Source organism: Sturnira hondurensis, unplaced genomic scaffold, assembly GCF_014824575.4.
Source record: "Sturnira hondurensis isolate 20B ecotype Veracruz unplaced genomic scaffold, ASM1482457v3 Scaffold0016561, whole genome shotgun sequence".
In the NCBI taxonomy this organism is placed as follows: Eukaryota; Metazoa; Chordata; class Mammalia; order Chiroptera; family Phyllostomidae; genus Sturnira; species Sturnira hondurensis.
Genome location: NW_028089192.1, coordinates 139,574 through 155,364, shown reverse-complemented (window position 1 = coordinate 155,364; position 15,791 = coordinate 139,574). Strand labels below are relative to the sequence as shown.

At 46.3% G+C, this 15,791-nt stretch overlaps 1 protein-coding gene across 1 annotated transcript; it reads left to right on the top strand.

Moving 5' to 3' along the window:
- The first annotated feature begins 1,175 nt into the window (after nucleotides 1-1,175).
- Nucleotides 1,176-15,627, top strand: LOC119001033 (6-phosphofructo-2-kinase/fructose-2,6-bisphosphatase 1-like). The gene is made up of 8 exons (XM_037066186.1): nucleotides 1,176-1,309; nucleotides 1,456-1,663; nucleotides 4,601-4,747; nucleotides 8,207-8,311; nucleotides 11,231-11,360; nucleotides 14,001-14,063; nucleotides 15,119-15,183; nucleotides 15,534-15,627. Exons 1-8 carry the CDS (start codon nucleotides 1,176-1,178, stop codon nucleotides 15,591-15,593), a joined length of 912 nt encoding a protein of 303 aa, XP_036922081.1. The 3' UTR covers nucleotides 15,594-15,627.
- Nucleotides 15,628-15,791: the final 164 nt, after the last annotated feature.

Sequence of the window (15,791 nt, the reverse complement as noted above, 5' to 3'; positions counted from 1 at the left end):
GAGAGTCCTTGGAGAGGATGACCTTAGGCAAATCACTGCCTCTCTCTGTTTCACCTTCCTCAACCATAAAACGCAGATAATGATCTCTGTTCTCTAGGATTGTTATACGGACTCATGTACTTGAAAGTCTGCATTCCCTTCCAGAAGCCGCCAAAATGTTCAGCAAATATGGATGCCCTATGACATCCATTAGACATGAATGATAGGGATGGGCATGATGAGCATGGTGCAGATAGAAACGCCTTCTTTAGGAGCATCAGAGAAATTTTTTGAAACCAAGCCCATCAGCCACTGCCTTACCTGCCTTGGGTTAGTGCAGCTATTTCTGTTCACTGGGTTTTGCTACTGTGCACACAGTGTTCCTGGTGTGTCACCCCATTGCCCCAGCCTCCCCCACCTGTTTACAGGGATCACCCTGAACTCCTTGCAATCAGACAACTTAGGAATTAATGCCTGGCACAGCAAGTGCCTCATAAGTCTTGCTCCATGGTTCTAGTCTTCTGATTAGTCAATGTCCCCCATTTTGAACTCTCTGCAAAGAGGTTGTTGAATAATTTGATTATCATTCTGTTTGTGGTTGTCAGTTTATGACAAATCACAGAACTGAGGTGATTGAAAGGGAGCTTTAAGCAAGGACCACAAGTTTCCCACTGATGCTGTAAAACATCTGTGTATTCCCATGTCCCAGCACTTGGCACACCTTAGAGTAAGTGACTAGTGACTGTTTGTATAATAGGTGTTGAGCATTGATCATGCATTTCTAAATATGTATTTCTACCTGGCCTAACAACTCCCAAAGGGCAAATGCTGAATGCTCAGCCCAAGCACAATGCACAGAACAGACAAGGGTGTGTGTGCTGACTTCATGGAAGATAGGGAAAGAACCCAACTCATTCTCCTTTCTGAGTAAGGAAAGAGACATACATAGAGACACAAGCATACAAAGACATAATCTGGTAACTGCCTACAGAGTGTCAATTACAATATATCATAGCATAGGTTCAAAGAACAGAGAGGCAGAGCTTGGCTCATGACTTGAAAGAGCAAGGGAGTGGACAAATCTGGAACTGCCAATGAGATGTTGGAGGTATCCAGGGACACAGAGGATTACCTCTTCTCTGAGAATGGCAGGAGTGTGAACCACATAAAAGGGAACCTCAGATGCCTGGAGTGTGATGAATGAAGATGAAAAGACAACCTGGCTCAAGTTGAGACAGAAAAGGAGGCAGAGGGAGATGGTAGCAGGCAGCGAGTTCCTGAAGGTGGTCAGGAACCAAGTCTCCAGAACAGGTTCCCAGAAAAAGACAAGGTATGGCATCTTGTTAGAGGGAAAGTAGGTGAGAACTGGGTTGTGGAGGAGGCTTGAAGTCGGGTATGTGTTGGGGGTTTCTCTTGGGATTACTTTCTTCACCTTCAGCCCCTGAACTTTCCTTGCTCTTGCTTGAACTGACCCAGCCACCTGTCCTACATCAAGATCTTCGACGTGGGCACACGCTACATGGTGAATCGAGTACAGGACCACGTCCAGAGCCGCACAGTATACTATCTTATGAACATCCATGTCACACCCCGCTCCATCTACCTATGCCGGCATGGTGAGAGTGAACTCAACCTCAGAGGCCGTATTGGAGGTGACTCTGGCCTCTCAGCTCGGGGCAAGCAGGTAGGGAGGGCACTGTGCACTGAGGCACTGGCTGAGCTGAACTAGGTGGGCTGTGGGCAATGGAGTGGCCACTGCCTGTGTCTTAAGGTTGGGGGTACTCAGTAACAGGTCATTCCCACTCTTCTGCCCTGTCAGCCACTCAGTCTTGACCCATGCTTGAAAGGTTATCGTGTGCCCATAGGAGCTGCAAGTCTGAGAACTTGGTCTTGGCACTTCAGGCCTGCCCAGATCTGGCTGCTCTTCCAGCCCCAGTATGATGAGCTCCCTTTGCCCCTGCCTGACTGGTCCCTCATCTTTCTGACAACTGTGTGCCTCCACTTGTGCAGTTTCCTCACCTAGGCTGCCTTCCTCTGTCAGCTAGTGGCCATTACTTGCACAGTCAGCTGTGCTGAAGTGCCCCATCCTTGAATCCATCTTTTCCTCCATTACCCAGGGCTGATGTTACACCACCTCCACCCAACTGCAGGCCATCACACTGTCAGCACTTACCTCTCACCAGTTACTGCTTCTTTCTTCCCCTACCTCCCATACCACCTTGCGGAGTGTAGTTTCTGCTCCCCAGTCTGGTCCAGGAAGCCTTCTCCTGTCCTCTCCTGCCCCTAGACAGATCACCACAGCCTGAGCTCTATCTATCCCAGTATTGGCCAATCTATGACTCTATGGCACGAGCCCCTTCTATCCAGCCAAGCATTATGGGTGCTGGGTCAATAAAGGGACATATCCTCCCCAGGCTGACCCTCTGCCTGGACTTGTTAGCACAGGTCCTTGTTGGGGGAATTCACTTGGGGATGGGACAAGTGGGAAGTGGGGTACAGGATAGAGGGAGCACCCTCTTTTATTTTTGTTATTTTTTAATCTTTTTTAAATTTAAGAAAGATTTTATTTATTTTTAGAGAGAGAAGGGAGGGAGAAACAGGTAGAGAAAAGTCAATGTGCAGTTGCCTCTTGAGCACCCCCTACTGGGGATCTGGCCTGCAACCTAGGCATGTACCCTGACTAGAAATCAAACTGGCAACTGTTTGGTTTGCGGGCTGGCACTCAATCCACTGAGCCACACCAGCCAGGGTGGGAGCACTCTGTTTTATGGGACACTTGTGCACAGTCACAGTGCCATCTGCTTTCACATGTGTGATCTCATTTGATCTTTGTGGCAGCTCTGCAGGCTAGGCATTACCATCACCGGTTTATGGATGAGGAGGCTGAGCCCCAGACAGGAGCAGAAAGCAGCCCCAGGTCACACAGCTGGAGCCAGGACTGAAAACCTGGCCTTTCTGCCTGCCCCTCAGCATCCCCCACTGCAGAGATGGCAGTGCCACAGGCAAGGCACCTCCCCAGCAGCCGTGTCCTCGTGGCTCCCTTTCTGTTGCCTTCAGACTGCCAGCCTCCTCTCCAGGTGGACCCTGACCTCTGACTCTTCACCTCTCTCACTTCTTAGAGCAGAGTCAGAGGCCACCAGAGGCATCAGCCCCACCTCGTGGCACCACCCACAGCCAGGGGTCTCCTGGTTAGGGCTTACCATGGCCTTGCCTGCATAGCTCAGCACCCGGTTTGGACACGTGGACATCTGCAAATGGCATGCCTCCCTCCACACAAATGTGAGCTTGTTGCACACACCACCCGGCCCAACCTTCATGCTCATGGGCACAGCACACTGGGTGATTTCCCATGGACTGTCACTCACATCAATCACAGCAGCTCCCACCTGCTGTGTGCCAGGGAGTGCTCTGGGGGCTGCCCGTCCACTCTCTGATCTGCACTCACAGTGACCAGGCTGGGAGACCTCATGCTGTTCACATCTTACAGGCAGGATATCCAAGGCCAGAGAGGCTCACGGACATATCCCAGGCACATGGGGACTATGTAAGGGAGCTGGAGCAGTTTATCCCCATCACCTCCCTCCCAGCCAAGGGCTTCTTCCACCAGAGCACACTGCCTGCTGACTCAGAATCCACCATTAGGGTGTGTGTACGCAATGCCCATGCTTCTGCATCTAAATGTGTGCCTGTGTCTCTGCATTTGTGCAGATGTTCCTCACACACCATCTGTGACTGGTAACATGCCTACACGCAGGAGGAGAGTGAATCCTTTGTTCGTCTGGGCTCCCACAGCCCTGTGTGGTTTCTCTCGGTGCTGGCGTTGTTTCCCTCCCTGCATTGATTGTGTCTGGAGAACAGGACACCCCATTACCCATCATAGGTCCATATACACTCAGTACATGTTTGAATGCTCCGAGGACCTGGGTACCAGGACACCTACTAAAGCAATAAGAGTTCAAAGGATCAAAGAGAAATTCCCCCAAATCCCCACCATACCACATCCATGCCATACTCTGAGTACCCAGATCCTAGAAATCCCTGCCCTTGTGGTCTAGTGTGTTTCCAGCACCTCCATGACCTTATTCCCAGGTCTGTCCATGTAAGAGGAGGCCACATAACAGGAATGTTCACCCCTAGGTGAAGGGGTGGCCAAAGGATCAGTTTGTGGATCAGGGGAAATTGGTGAAGATATAGGGTGGACAGGACTTGGTGATGTGACTGGATTATCTATAAACATCTATGAGTGGTGGGATAGAGACAGGAAGAGAAGGGAGGTGGATTGCTGGTAGAGTGTCTCCATTCATCCTCTTGTCCCAGTCTCTACAAATGTTACAGGTGGACTGTTTGTACAAATGAATAACTGAGTAGAGGGTTCAGTGACCAAGCATCAGTAAAGAAACATACACACATCTACGCACATAAACACACATACTCTTTTCTATTCTCTTGGGAAATGGTATGGCCTTTTTATAAACTGGAAATATTTAAACTCTGTATTTGTGCTTGTACATCATCATTCTACCATTTGTGACTGACCTGAACTTGTTCTCATGGCTACCCTGTATTCTTTCATCTTTTCTCTTTCTCCCCTCCTCTCTTCAACTGTACCCCCTCTTTACAGTATGCTTATGCCCTGGCCAACTTCATTCAGTCCCAGGGCATCAGCTCCCTGAAAGTGTGGACCAGCCACATGAAGAGGACTATCCAGACAGCTGAGGCCCTGGCCGTCCCCTATGAGCAGTGGAAGGCCCTGAATGAGATTGATGCGGTGAGATGTAGGGGAATGGATTTCCTGGTGGATGGTGGGGCTTGACTCTGGGCTTATACCCTGAATTGCCTCTTTTGGCCTCAATGGTAACCTAATTAATTCAAGAAACAATTCTTAACAAGCAGCTATGTGCCAGACACCATTCTGTACGCTAAGGATCCAGTGAAGGCTAGAACAGAACAGACAAGTTCCCTTTCCTCTTGGAGCCCAAAGGCAGACAGTAAATCAGACAGTGCATCACATGTGACAAAGGATGTGACAGGGGAAGTACAAGGGACTGTGGAGGCTCAGAAGGTGAGAGTGCTCCTGACAAGACGTGGTGGTGGGAGGTTTACAAGGAAAGCTTCCTACATGAAGCTAGAGGTGAGGAAATAAACAGGCAAAATGGGCTGGGAGTGAGAGGATAAATTTAATTTCAGTGGCAAGGAACAGCTCATGTGAAGGCCAAGAGGTGAGAAGAGAGCATGGCATGTACAAAGAACTGAGGATAGAATAGCAGAGAGGTTGGGGCTGTGATTTTAAGGGAAATAAGGGAGAAATGGTTGGAAAGGAAGGCAGCTTATATGGCTTTATATCATGTTGAGGGATTTGGATGCTGCCCTATAAAGGGGAAGCCATTGATGTGGTCTAAGTCAAGGAGGAGTGGCTTGAATGTGATTCACATCTTTTCAAATAAAAAGACCACTCTACCCACGTGTGGAGACTAGGTAAGAAGAAGGCCAGGATGAGCATGTAGACGAGTATGTAGATGGCTGCATTAGTCCAGGCAAGAGGTGAAGGTGGCATTGGAGATGAAAAGAAGAAGAAAAACTTAGGAAATATGTCATCTGACCCTCATGACATGGCAATCTCTCTTCAGTGTCAGGTTTTCTCATGAGCTCTTTGAAAAGACATTGTTTCCTCTCCATTGTCTCACCTGCACTATATATATGCTGATATCAGGTAGCAGTGCTCAGGTTATGATTGCTAGACCTCAGAGTAAAAGCTTCAACACAGGTGTAGATAACTTGAATGTAGGTAGGTTAACTTGCTCATCTACTAAATATTCCTGTACAAGTACAGACAAGTATGTGTGTATACACACACACATACATACATACATATGTACTTAACTACACACGCACAGTGATATGTGTACTTAGAAAAGGTATACAAAGCATTGTTCTAGATATCACATGTATTTGTTATGAAATGCATGCAAGAAAATATGTAAGTGCTTCATCATAAGAGTACAGTTATGCTTTGTTTCTTGCACATACGTGATTTGTAAACATTTACTGGAAACTTACTTTGTTTCACCACTGGGGTGGTACTGGAGATGGAGATTAGTTCCTGTCTTCACTGAGATTTGGGGCTAAACAGGGCAGACAGATAAATAAACAAACGAGTACAGAACAATAAGTGTAATACAGGCTCTGATAGGCTACTATAGGCATGTGGATGTGAGGGCAGGGCATCTGGCTCAGCCAGGATCTGCCTGGAGGAAATGATGCCAGTGTTAACTTGGAGGATTAATACTGAGCCAGGTAGAGGAGATCAGGAATAGTATGCCAGGCAGAGAGAACATCTTAAGCAAAGAGAGTATTGTGTATATGTGGAACGGCTAAAGTTGTAGCAGTGGAGAGTAAGAGGGAGGAAAAAGGAAGAGGTTTGAGAGAATTTTGGGAGGTAGAGTCTCAGCAATCCATTATGAGGGGGTGGATCAAGAAGAAGCAAGAATTTAGAATGATGCCTAGGTTTCTGGTTTGTTTTCCATGATCAGTAATATATTAATAATTAGTTCCATTGATTGAGTCTTTAAAATGTGCTTTGTGCATCCTGTACTAGTCTCTTTTGCACATACCTCTAATATTCAATATACTTTTGTGGGGTAATGTGATTCTCCTTATTTTGCAGATAAGGAAAATAAAATTCAAAGAGATTAGGCAATTTTCCTTAAGTCATTAGGGAATCAGTGACCATTTCCACAGGCAACAGGTTCCCAGAATGCTTCAGAATAGAAAGTTGAAGCCAATCTAGAAGGACCTTGGGTATTCCATAGCGCACACTTTCTCACACACAGCCCTATTCCATGGGCGCTGCCAGTTGGAAAAGTTTAACAATGCAAACTGGGTTGGGGCAGAGGTGAGCCTCACCCCTAAAGGAAACCTGGTAGATTGCTCAAAAGACAACAGCCAGAGCCTGCTGCTTTCCCTATAGCAAGGTCTAATCCTTGGAATCCACACAACCAGAAGGAAAACATAAACCCAATATCACTTTCCTACTTCAGCAGAAGCCACCTCACTTCTGGAGACTTCTCAGTGGACTCAGAGTTCTCATATGCTCTTGAGGAACAATCTCTGGCTCCCAATTTCTTCTTTGGGTGAGGAGAGTGTATCTCCCCTAGGTCCACTCTGAAATCAATAGGGATTTACTAATCTTTGCCTTCTGAGATTTCCATGGATAGCTGTTTCTTTATCTGCCAGAGATCCTACAGCAGAGGCAGGGGCAGGAAGGATGAGAAATGCTGTAAAATGGGAGAACCCTGCTGTGGATGCACAAACTTGCATACGCAGTCACAGACACACACCCCATGTATGGTTACAGTCACAGACATGCACTTCACAGACACACGGACCCACTAATCAGACACAGGCCCTCTCTCAGACATATCTACCAATAACACCTACACCATATGCATGCACACATACACACTTACAGACACACCTAGAGATACATATAGACACACTCACAACCACCATAGACACACATGCTGTCTTCGCATATTTCTACATCACATGAACACAGAGGCATACCATAGACAAATACACAGTACAGACACACAGCCTCAAGCATATTTTACCACAGATTCACACAAACCTCAGACATAAGCACACATATGTTCACACATATGCACTAGAAACATAATCAGGTACATACAGATTCACAAATACACATGCCACAGATACAGAGACACACATGGAAAGACATACCATACAAACAACCATGCAGGCACATTGTCAGATGCTCAGACATCCTGTACACACACAATCACACAAGTACACTACATATAATGAGATAAATACACAAACACAAAGCATAGGTCCCTCAACATACCACAGGTATACACCATAAACATGTTGCATCCACACATGCAAAGTCACAAATCCTTAAGCCCAAATATTGACAGAAATCCATACATATATGTAAAATGTACACCTACATATTAGGGCAATCATATGACACATCACAGAGACCTGCCATATACTCATTCTGAACACACCTATACACATGCACTTACTCTCACATCTGCACAGCCACACACCTTGTGCACACACACACTCAGCAGGCACAAACCCAGAGCTGTGTTCACAGAAACCTAGGTGCTACTGTTCTACAATCATTTTGCCTCAAAACTATGCTAAAGGCTGTGTGGATTTCACTTTGTGAATATTTTTGTCCCCAAATAACTTTTCTCAGGGTGTGTGTGAGGAGATGACCTATGAAGAAATTCAGGAACATTACCCTGAAGAATTTGCACTGAGGGACCAAGATAAATATCGCTACCGCTATCCCAAGGGAGAGGTAAGGTTTGAAGGATGGGCTGATTCACAGAACTCCTCCCCAGTGTCTCCATTCCAACGGTTAGGTTCCAGAGTTTCCTAGATTGCTTTAGAAACAAGATAAAGTGTATTTTTCAGTAACTGCCATCTCACAAGGCACATGATTATCTGGCCCTTGGATGTCTCAGATTCTTGCCTATAGGCAAGAGATTCCTCTGTTTTAAAAGTTACATTTGCCTGCTTATTTCCTCTCTGCTTTTAGGAGGACTCACTTTATTGTAGACTTTGTCTCTGGCATCCTTTTACTAAAGGCACAGTATAGTTCAACACACTCTAATTTCCTAACATTTTATTGTCAAGTTGTCTAAAGCTCCAGCCTTTCTGGGCAGTGGGTTAGAATCCAAATGGGCAATGGCTAAAACTTTAACCTACGTCTTTGCCACTACATGAACCAGACCTGATGGTTCCCTATCCCCATATGAGGTAAATCCTCATTGCTTTCTACCCAGCCTCCATTTAGACAGTTCTACATTTTAAAGTATTTATTAGTTGTATTCCATTTCTGATACAAATTCTTGGGAACAAATATCAGAAAGGGTGGACATCAGAGAAGATAAAACAATTGATATCCAGAGTGAAAGCATTTTCACATTTTTATCTTCATCCTCAGAAATGACATTATAGCCCTGGCTGGTGTGGTTCGGTGGATTGAGTACTGGACTGTGAACTGAAAAGTTGCTGGTTTGATTCCCAGTCAGGGCACATGCCTGGGTTGGGAGCCAGGTACCCAATAGGGGGCACACAGGAGGCAACAACACATTGATGTTCCTCTCCCTTTCTCCTTCCCCTTCCCCTCTCTCTAAAAATAAATAAAAATAAAATATTTTTTAGAAAAAGTCTTGGTCTGGGCTCAGTTCTAGATGATATTTGGGGTATAAAATTCTAGTTGGATGGGTGTTTTCTCTCAGTACTTTGAAGATATTATCTCCACTGTTTTCTACCATCTAATGTGGCTAAGAAGTCTCTTTTCAGTCTAATTGATGTTTCTTTTCTCTTGGCTGTTTTCAGGGTCTTTATATCTTTATTGCTTTTAAGTTGTTGTCTGATATGTCTAATTATTAATTTATTTTCATGTATCTTGCTTGGGTTGGGGTCCTGAATCTGTGTGTATTGGGATTCTTCATCAGTTCCAGAAAAACTCTTAGACATTATATCTTTAACTATTCCTCTCTCACATGCTCTGTATTATCTCCTTCTGGAAATGCAATTAGATGTGTTAGTCCTGTCTCTATTCTTAAGGTCTACTTTTTTTCTTATTTTTGATCTCTTTGCTGCAACTGGCGTAATTTCTTCATCTGTCTTTCAAATTCCTATTTCTTAAATTGTATCTAAACTTCTGTTTACTTCATCTGTTTTTTCCATTTTGATGGATATTTTTTGTTTCTACAATTCTATTTAGTTTTCAAATCTACATCATTTATTTGGTAGCAGTTCATTTCTTCTTTACAATTTTTTTACTCCCTCTTTTATTTCTTTAAAAATTTTAAAGATATTTGTTTTATATTTTGCACTATTTGTCTTAAAATTTTAAGATTCCCTTCTTGTTTTTTTTTTTCCTGCTTATTTTCACTCAGGATAGTTTATTTTCCTTGCATATTATGTGATCTTCAGTTTGGCAAGAATTTGACTGTGGGAATCCCATGCAATCTAAGTTGAGAGAGTACAGAGAAAATTTCTATTTGCTTTTTCCAAACACTTCTGGATGCTAACAACTGGAAATCACTTCTTATTAAAATCTCAATTTAACATTTTCTAAAACACATGGATAGTGTAACGCTCAACCACAAACACACTGGAGGGTAGATCTGTGGTTGTACATTCTTACAGGAAGCATTTCCTAATTTTTTGTACTAAGAGTCAAGCAGACACAGATATATGTTCTTATTGTTTCTCTTTGCCTATATATACCCTTTTTCAGTTTATACTTTTATTGTGGATGTAGTCCTTTGAGATTCTCAGGTTTATTTGAGAATTTCAGTCACAACTCCCTAACTTGTGCATACCTAAGACCTTGTCTCCTGTCTCTATAAGGTTTTAAAAACTCAAGCATCTTGTATAGCATGATTGATAAGTGCCCTCCGGGTAGTTGTAGCTTCCACATCCACTTATCACTCTTTCCCCCCAAGATTTTATTCATTTTGGAAGCCTATATTTATTGATTTTATTTTTTATTTCTTACTGTATTTTTCCATCCCTCTACACCCTAATCTCCCCATAGCTGTCATCTGCTCTCTATCTATTAGTCTGCCTCTGTTTTGCTTATTAGTTCAATTTGTTTATTAGATTCCACATATGAGTGAAATGATATGGTATTTGTCTTTCTCTGAGTGGCTTATTTCACTTAGCATAATGTTCTCCAGTTCCATCCATGCTGTCACAAAGGGTAAAACTTTCTTCTTTTCTACAGCCAAGTAGTATTCCATTGTGTAAATGTCCCATTGTTGTTTTATCCACTCATCTACTGATGGACACTTGGGCTGCTTCTATATCCTGGTAATTATAAATAATGCTGCAGTGAACATAGGGATGCTTATGTTCTTTCAAATTAATGTTTTGGTGGAACTCTATGGTGTTTCCTTTATTTTCTTGAAAAGTCAGCAGTACAGGCATTTATTTTATCTAGCTTTTCTAGGAATTTTTGGAGTGGGAAGTTCTATTATTGTTATTGATACCTAGTTGAATATATTGATTGCCCCTCCCATTCAATAGATGACAAACCAAGACCCTAAGAATGTAGTGAGTTGCCTAAGGTCATACTGCTGAGTCAACAACTGAACTGGCACCACAAACAAATTTTCCTGATTCCTAGCCTAGAGTTCCTCTCCTATGGACAAATATGCCTCATGTCCCTATCTTACTCAAGTATTTTTCTTATTTTTAGTCCTATGAGGATCTGGTTCAGCGTCTGGAGCCAGTTATAATGGAGCTAGAACGGCAGGAAAATGTACTGGTGATCTGTCACCAGGCTGTCATGCGGTGCCTCCTAGCCTACTTCCTGGATAAGAGCTCAGGTACCACTGTTCTCTTTGTTCTTGGCATGGGGAGTTGGGTGTGATTTGAGACCCTGATACTAGCAAGTGGTGGTTTATGTCTTAGTAGTTAAGAGCACAGGATCTAGGATAAAGATGCTTGAGCTCAAGCTCTTGCTCTATCACATACTAGCTTTGGCAAATTACTTTAACTTCTGACCTCAGTTTCCTCATCTGTAAAATGGGGAGAATAATGATAAAATTTAAATAAATCAACATTTGTAAACAGCTTAGAACAGTTCATGACACATAGCACAGGCTATGTATGTGTTATCTGCTATTATTAGTATTATTACCAATCTGAGCTAATGTCTTCAAAGCCAGCCTTTACAGTCTGCCTCAATCTGGAAAAGCTGAGCCAGTATTTTTCTGAAGCATGCTGTCATCAGGTGGTAATGGACCTTTTGTGGCCTCATGATTCTGATTATAGGTTTCTATATATGCTGTAGAGGTGATTTCAAAATAGTGTTTTCATTTTTAAAAATTTAAGTGATTGTTTCTTTTCTAAAAAATATCTAAACATTATAATTTACAGAGTATTTATACACTGACTATACCTACTGAATCACAAACTAGGGCAGATGGCCTGGCAAGGGACTATTGTGCTACCCTCAGGTGTGAGATTACACTTGTGATGTGGATGCTACAGTATTTTCATCTCCAGGACACTGTGAGGGTGTGTGAGGACAGAGCAAAGCTATATCTGAAGCGTACAATGTTTGAGGATTTGCATCATTTCTATATTGTTAGTTTCAAAATCAAGGACACTTGTAATATGGAGCCATCCAGAATTGGAACCCAAGGAACTTGAGAACTTGACATTGGACAAATCATTTCCTCTAATAGACTCATACTCCCCTCCCTGGAAAAAAGTGATGAGGGCTGGGGTAGGAGTCCTTGTGTTACCAGATTTCTGATATTGCCCACATATTTACTGCTCAGTGTTCTCTTTGAGACTGAGGTGAGCTCTGTAACCCAGCTGTGCAGATGAGGAGAGGGAGGCTCTGAGAGGTGAAGTGCCTGACCCTACCTAGGTCATGAGCCTCAGAAGGGGTGGCAGGGACATTGATCCCAGATAAATTCTAGGTGTGTTCCCTACCCCCAGACATGCATGGAGTGTGTCAGCAGCAGGTGCACGCCCTAACTGTATACTCCTTTATCCACCTCCTACCTGCTTTCATGTGTGGGCCACACCAGCTGCTCACAGCTGCCCTGGGAGCTGAGCCAGGCAGGCTGAGCGCATGCTCCTACCCCCATTACCCAGGTGAGGAAACTCATGCCCAGAGACATGAGGTGACTAAGAGTGCTGGTCCTCTGGACCACAGAGCTGGGACCCCTCAGAGTAGCCTAGTCCAATCCCATGCTGTGAGAGGTGGGACCTCTGAGGGCCAGAGAGAGGAAAGGCAGGGCCAGGCCCCTTGTGGAGGCACTGGCAGAGCAGAGTCAGAGACCTCAGGCAAGTGGGTTCCCTCCTGGGAGTCTGTTCCGTCCTGTGTGGCAGAAGGAAGAGTAACTCCCGCAGAGCATCACCGAGGTGGGAAGGAGATGGTGCACCAGAGTGTGAGGGCCCAGGCCTGACGGTGATGGTGACAAAGATGAGGAGGCAGAGCACGATGGATGCCCAGGGAGGTGCGGAAAAGGATGTCTCAGGGGGCTGGGAGGGCACTGGCAGGGCCCTAACCTGTGTAGGAGGAACCTCAGAGCTGGGGAGCCATGAGCCGAGGGGTTCTGGCTTCCTGAAGGGAGATGGGGCGTGGTAGGGGCAGTTTGGGAGGGTGGGGAGCTGGGTATCGTGAGAGAGTGTTGAGAGGCAGGGTGTCACCCCCAAGACACCCGGAGCCCCTGGGGGCAGTGGCGGCAGACTGTAGTGGGTGGAACACACAACTGAACTCAGAGGGTTCTGCTGCCTCTTCCCAGCTCTGTGCCACATGGGGAGTGTCTTGACTCTCGGAGCCTCACTTTCCTCATCCGAGGAATGGGCCTGGTCACCCCCTCCCCACAGGGATGTCTGGTAACAACATGTAGGCCCATAGAAGAAATGGCAAGGGAATAGTGGCAAAAAATGTATGCGTAATAGTCAGTAACTGGAAACGAGTGAGTTGAGGAATGGTTGTCGGTCAACAAGAGCGAGAGGAGTGAGAGGGCCCAGGCCCAGGTGGCGGCAAATGCTGTGAAGCTGCGCAGGTACCCGCACACCTCCTTCGAGGGCCTGGTGCGCAGTAGGTTCTGGGGAAATGCTTGGGGGAGAGGCGGTGTGGGCCTCTGTGGCCCAGGAGCCTGTGGAAGGCCCGGGATTGGGGCAGGGCTAGGGTGGGGCTGGGGCGGGGCTGGGGGGAGGTGGGGGGCCTGCCTTGTTGTCCAGGTTGCCCTGTGGGTGAGGAGGTAGGCCACCTCCAAGGGGACCAGCCTGACTGTCCTGGGGGACCCAGTCTGGCTATATTTCCCAGGTCCCTCCGGCCTCCTCCCTACCCATCTTGCAGGGTGCTGGGCAGTAGGCCCCTGGGGGGGACGACCATGGAGAAGGGGTGTGGACAAGGGAGACTGCTGAAAACCTGCAGGCCTGGGGACTTGGTGACCTCCTGAGCACCCTGTCCCTGACGATCACCTTCTCCTTCTTTCCAGATGAGCTGCCGTATCTCAAGTGCCCTCTGCACACAGTGCTCAAACTCACACCTGTGGCTTATGGTAAGAGCCTCCACCTTCATCTGGGAAAAGGCACTTACAAGCCATAAGTATGCCTCCATTGCATACCATTTGCTCAGTAGTCATGGTGGAGGTTTCTTGGGTGGGGAGTTGGCTGCTAGGACTGGTGGTGGCAAGATGAGAATGAGGAAAAACTGGGATGGCCTCTAGCCCCAACTTCCTCTGCCTCTTTGAGAGCACTGAGCACAGAGCACCAAGCTGTAGCTGGGGCAGGATATCCCCAAATGTGACCAGAGAAACAAGTGTATGTTGGGGCCAGATTTAAGATTGGGATTAAAGGCTAGCCTGGGCACTTTAGACTCTCTCTTCTGGCGTTAGCTGTGAATTGTTCATGGGCAGGCAAGGGACAGTCTCAAATCTCTTCTGGACTGTGTACAGGGCAGCTGGTGTACTGAAGGTGAGTAGAGTGGAGTAGAGTGCCCAGAGTACAGTTCAATCCATAGATGGAGTTATACGGAGGGGGTTTCCACAGGCATTGGGCCTCCTCTGCCAGCTCTAGGCCCCAATGATACCACCTTCCTCTTTCTTCAGGCTCCCCCAAACTCCCTTGTGACATTCCACACCTTGGATGTTTCCATAACCATTGTCCTCTAAATAAACTGTACCTGGGGCTGATGGTCCAAGGCAGTGGCCCCAGGACTCTTCCACGACTTTACCACCTGACTCACCTTGGAGGACTCGCAGAGCTCTGTCATTACATACATTAGATTGCTGTCTTACAAACCACAAGAGTTGGGGGAGGCCCCAGAGATGATCTTTTTTCGTCTTCCCACTGACAGTTGAGCAATGGAGGCTCAGAGAATGCTGAGACTATTAGGGGAAGAGCTCGGAGGACATCCATTGGCTGCCTCTTAGGCCTGGTGTTGTCCCCACGCATCACAGAGCTGGTCCAAATTCCCACCCCACAGGGAAGTCACATCTGTACACAGTGTGGAGCTGGGGGTGTGGGTGGTGATGGAGGTGGTAAGGGATGACACCTCAGGGAAGACCTGTGCTTTCCTTGGGGGTTTATGGATAGATGGGTTGTTCTTTTTGAGGCTGCAAACTGGAGTCCATCTACCTGAATGTGGAGGCTGTAAACACACACCGGGAGAAGCCTGAGGTAAGTGAGAGACTCTGTGGTCTAAGTGGACATATGGCAAAAGCACCCTCCAGCACTGAAAGGCCACCCCAGTCCCACAGACATTGGGTGTTCCACACCATCAAGTAGACAGCCAGCACCCAGAAATGCTGGAATCACAGCCCAGACTTGGAGGCACCATGGAGATGCAGGGCTAGAGCAGCCCCTGCCAAAAGGCCCCAGGCTGAGATTCCCCAAGACTGGCCTGGGAAAAAGGTCAGGATCCAGGCTCAGCTGGAAGAGAGCGTGGTAGTGAGGACAGCAGACCAGGAACGGGTTGGGGCTCCACACTGCTGTCTCCTTCCTATTAATGCTGGGCTTTCTCCTCTCAGAATGTGGACATCACCCGAGAACGTGAGGAAGCCCTGGACACTGTTCCTGCCCACTACTGAGTCCTTTCCAGGAGGCTAAATTGCATTTCCTCTTGCTTCCTTCTACTTCAGGAACTCCTGCTTCTATCCTTGCTCACATGCTTAGGTACCACCAAGCCTCCGAGTAAGTTATGACCTAGACCTAACTTCATCCTCTGAGAGCTAAGCAGGTCAAGCCAGGTCCCGGTTTACAGCCAAAAGGGTGTCTAGCTCTCTGTG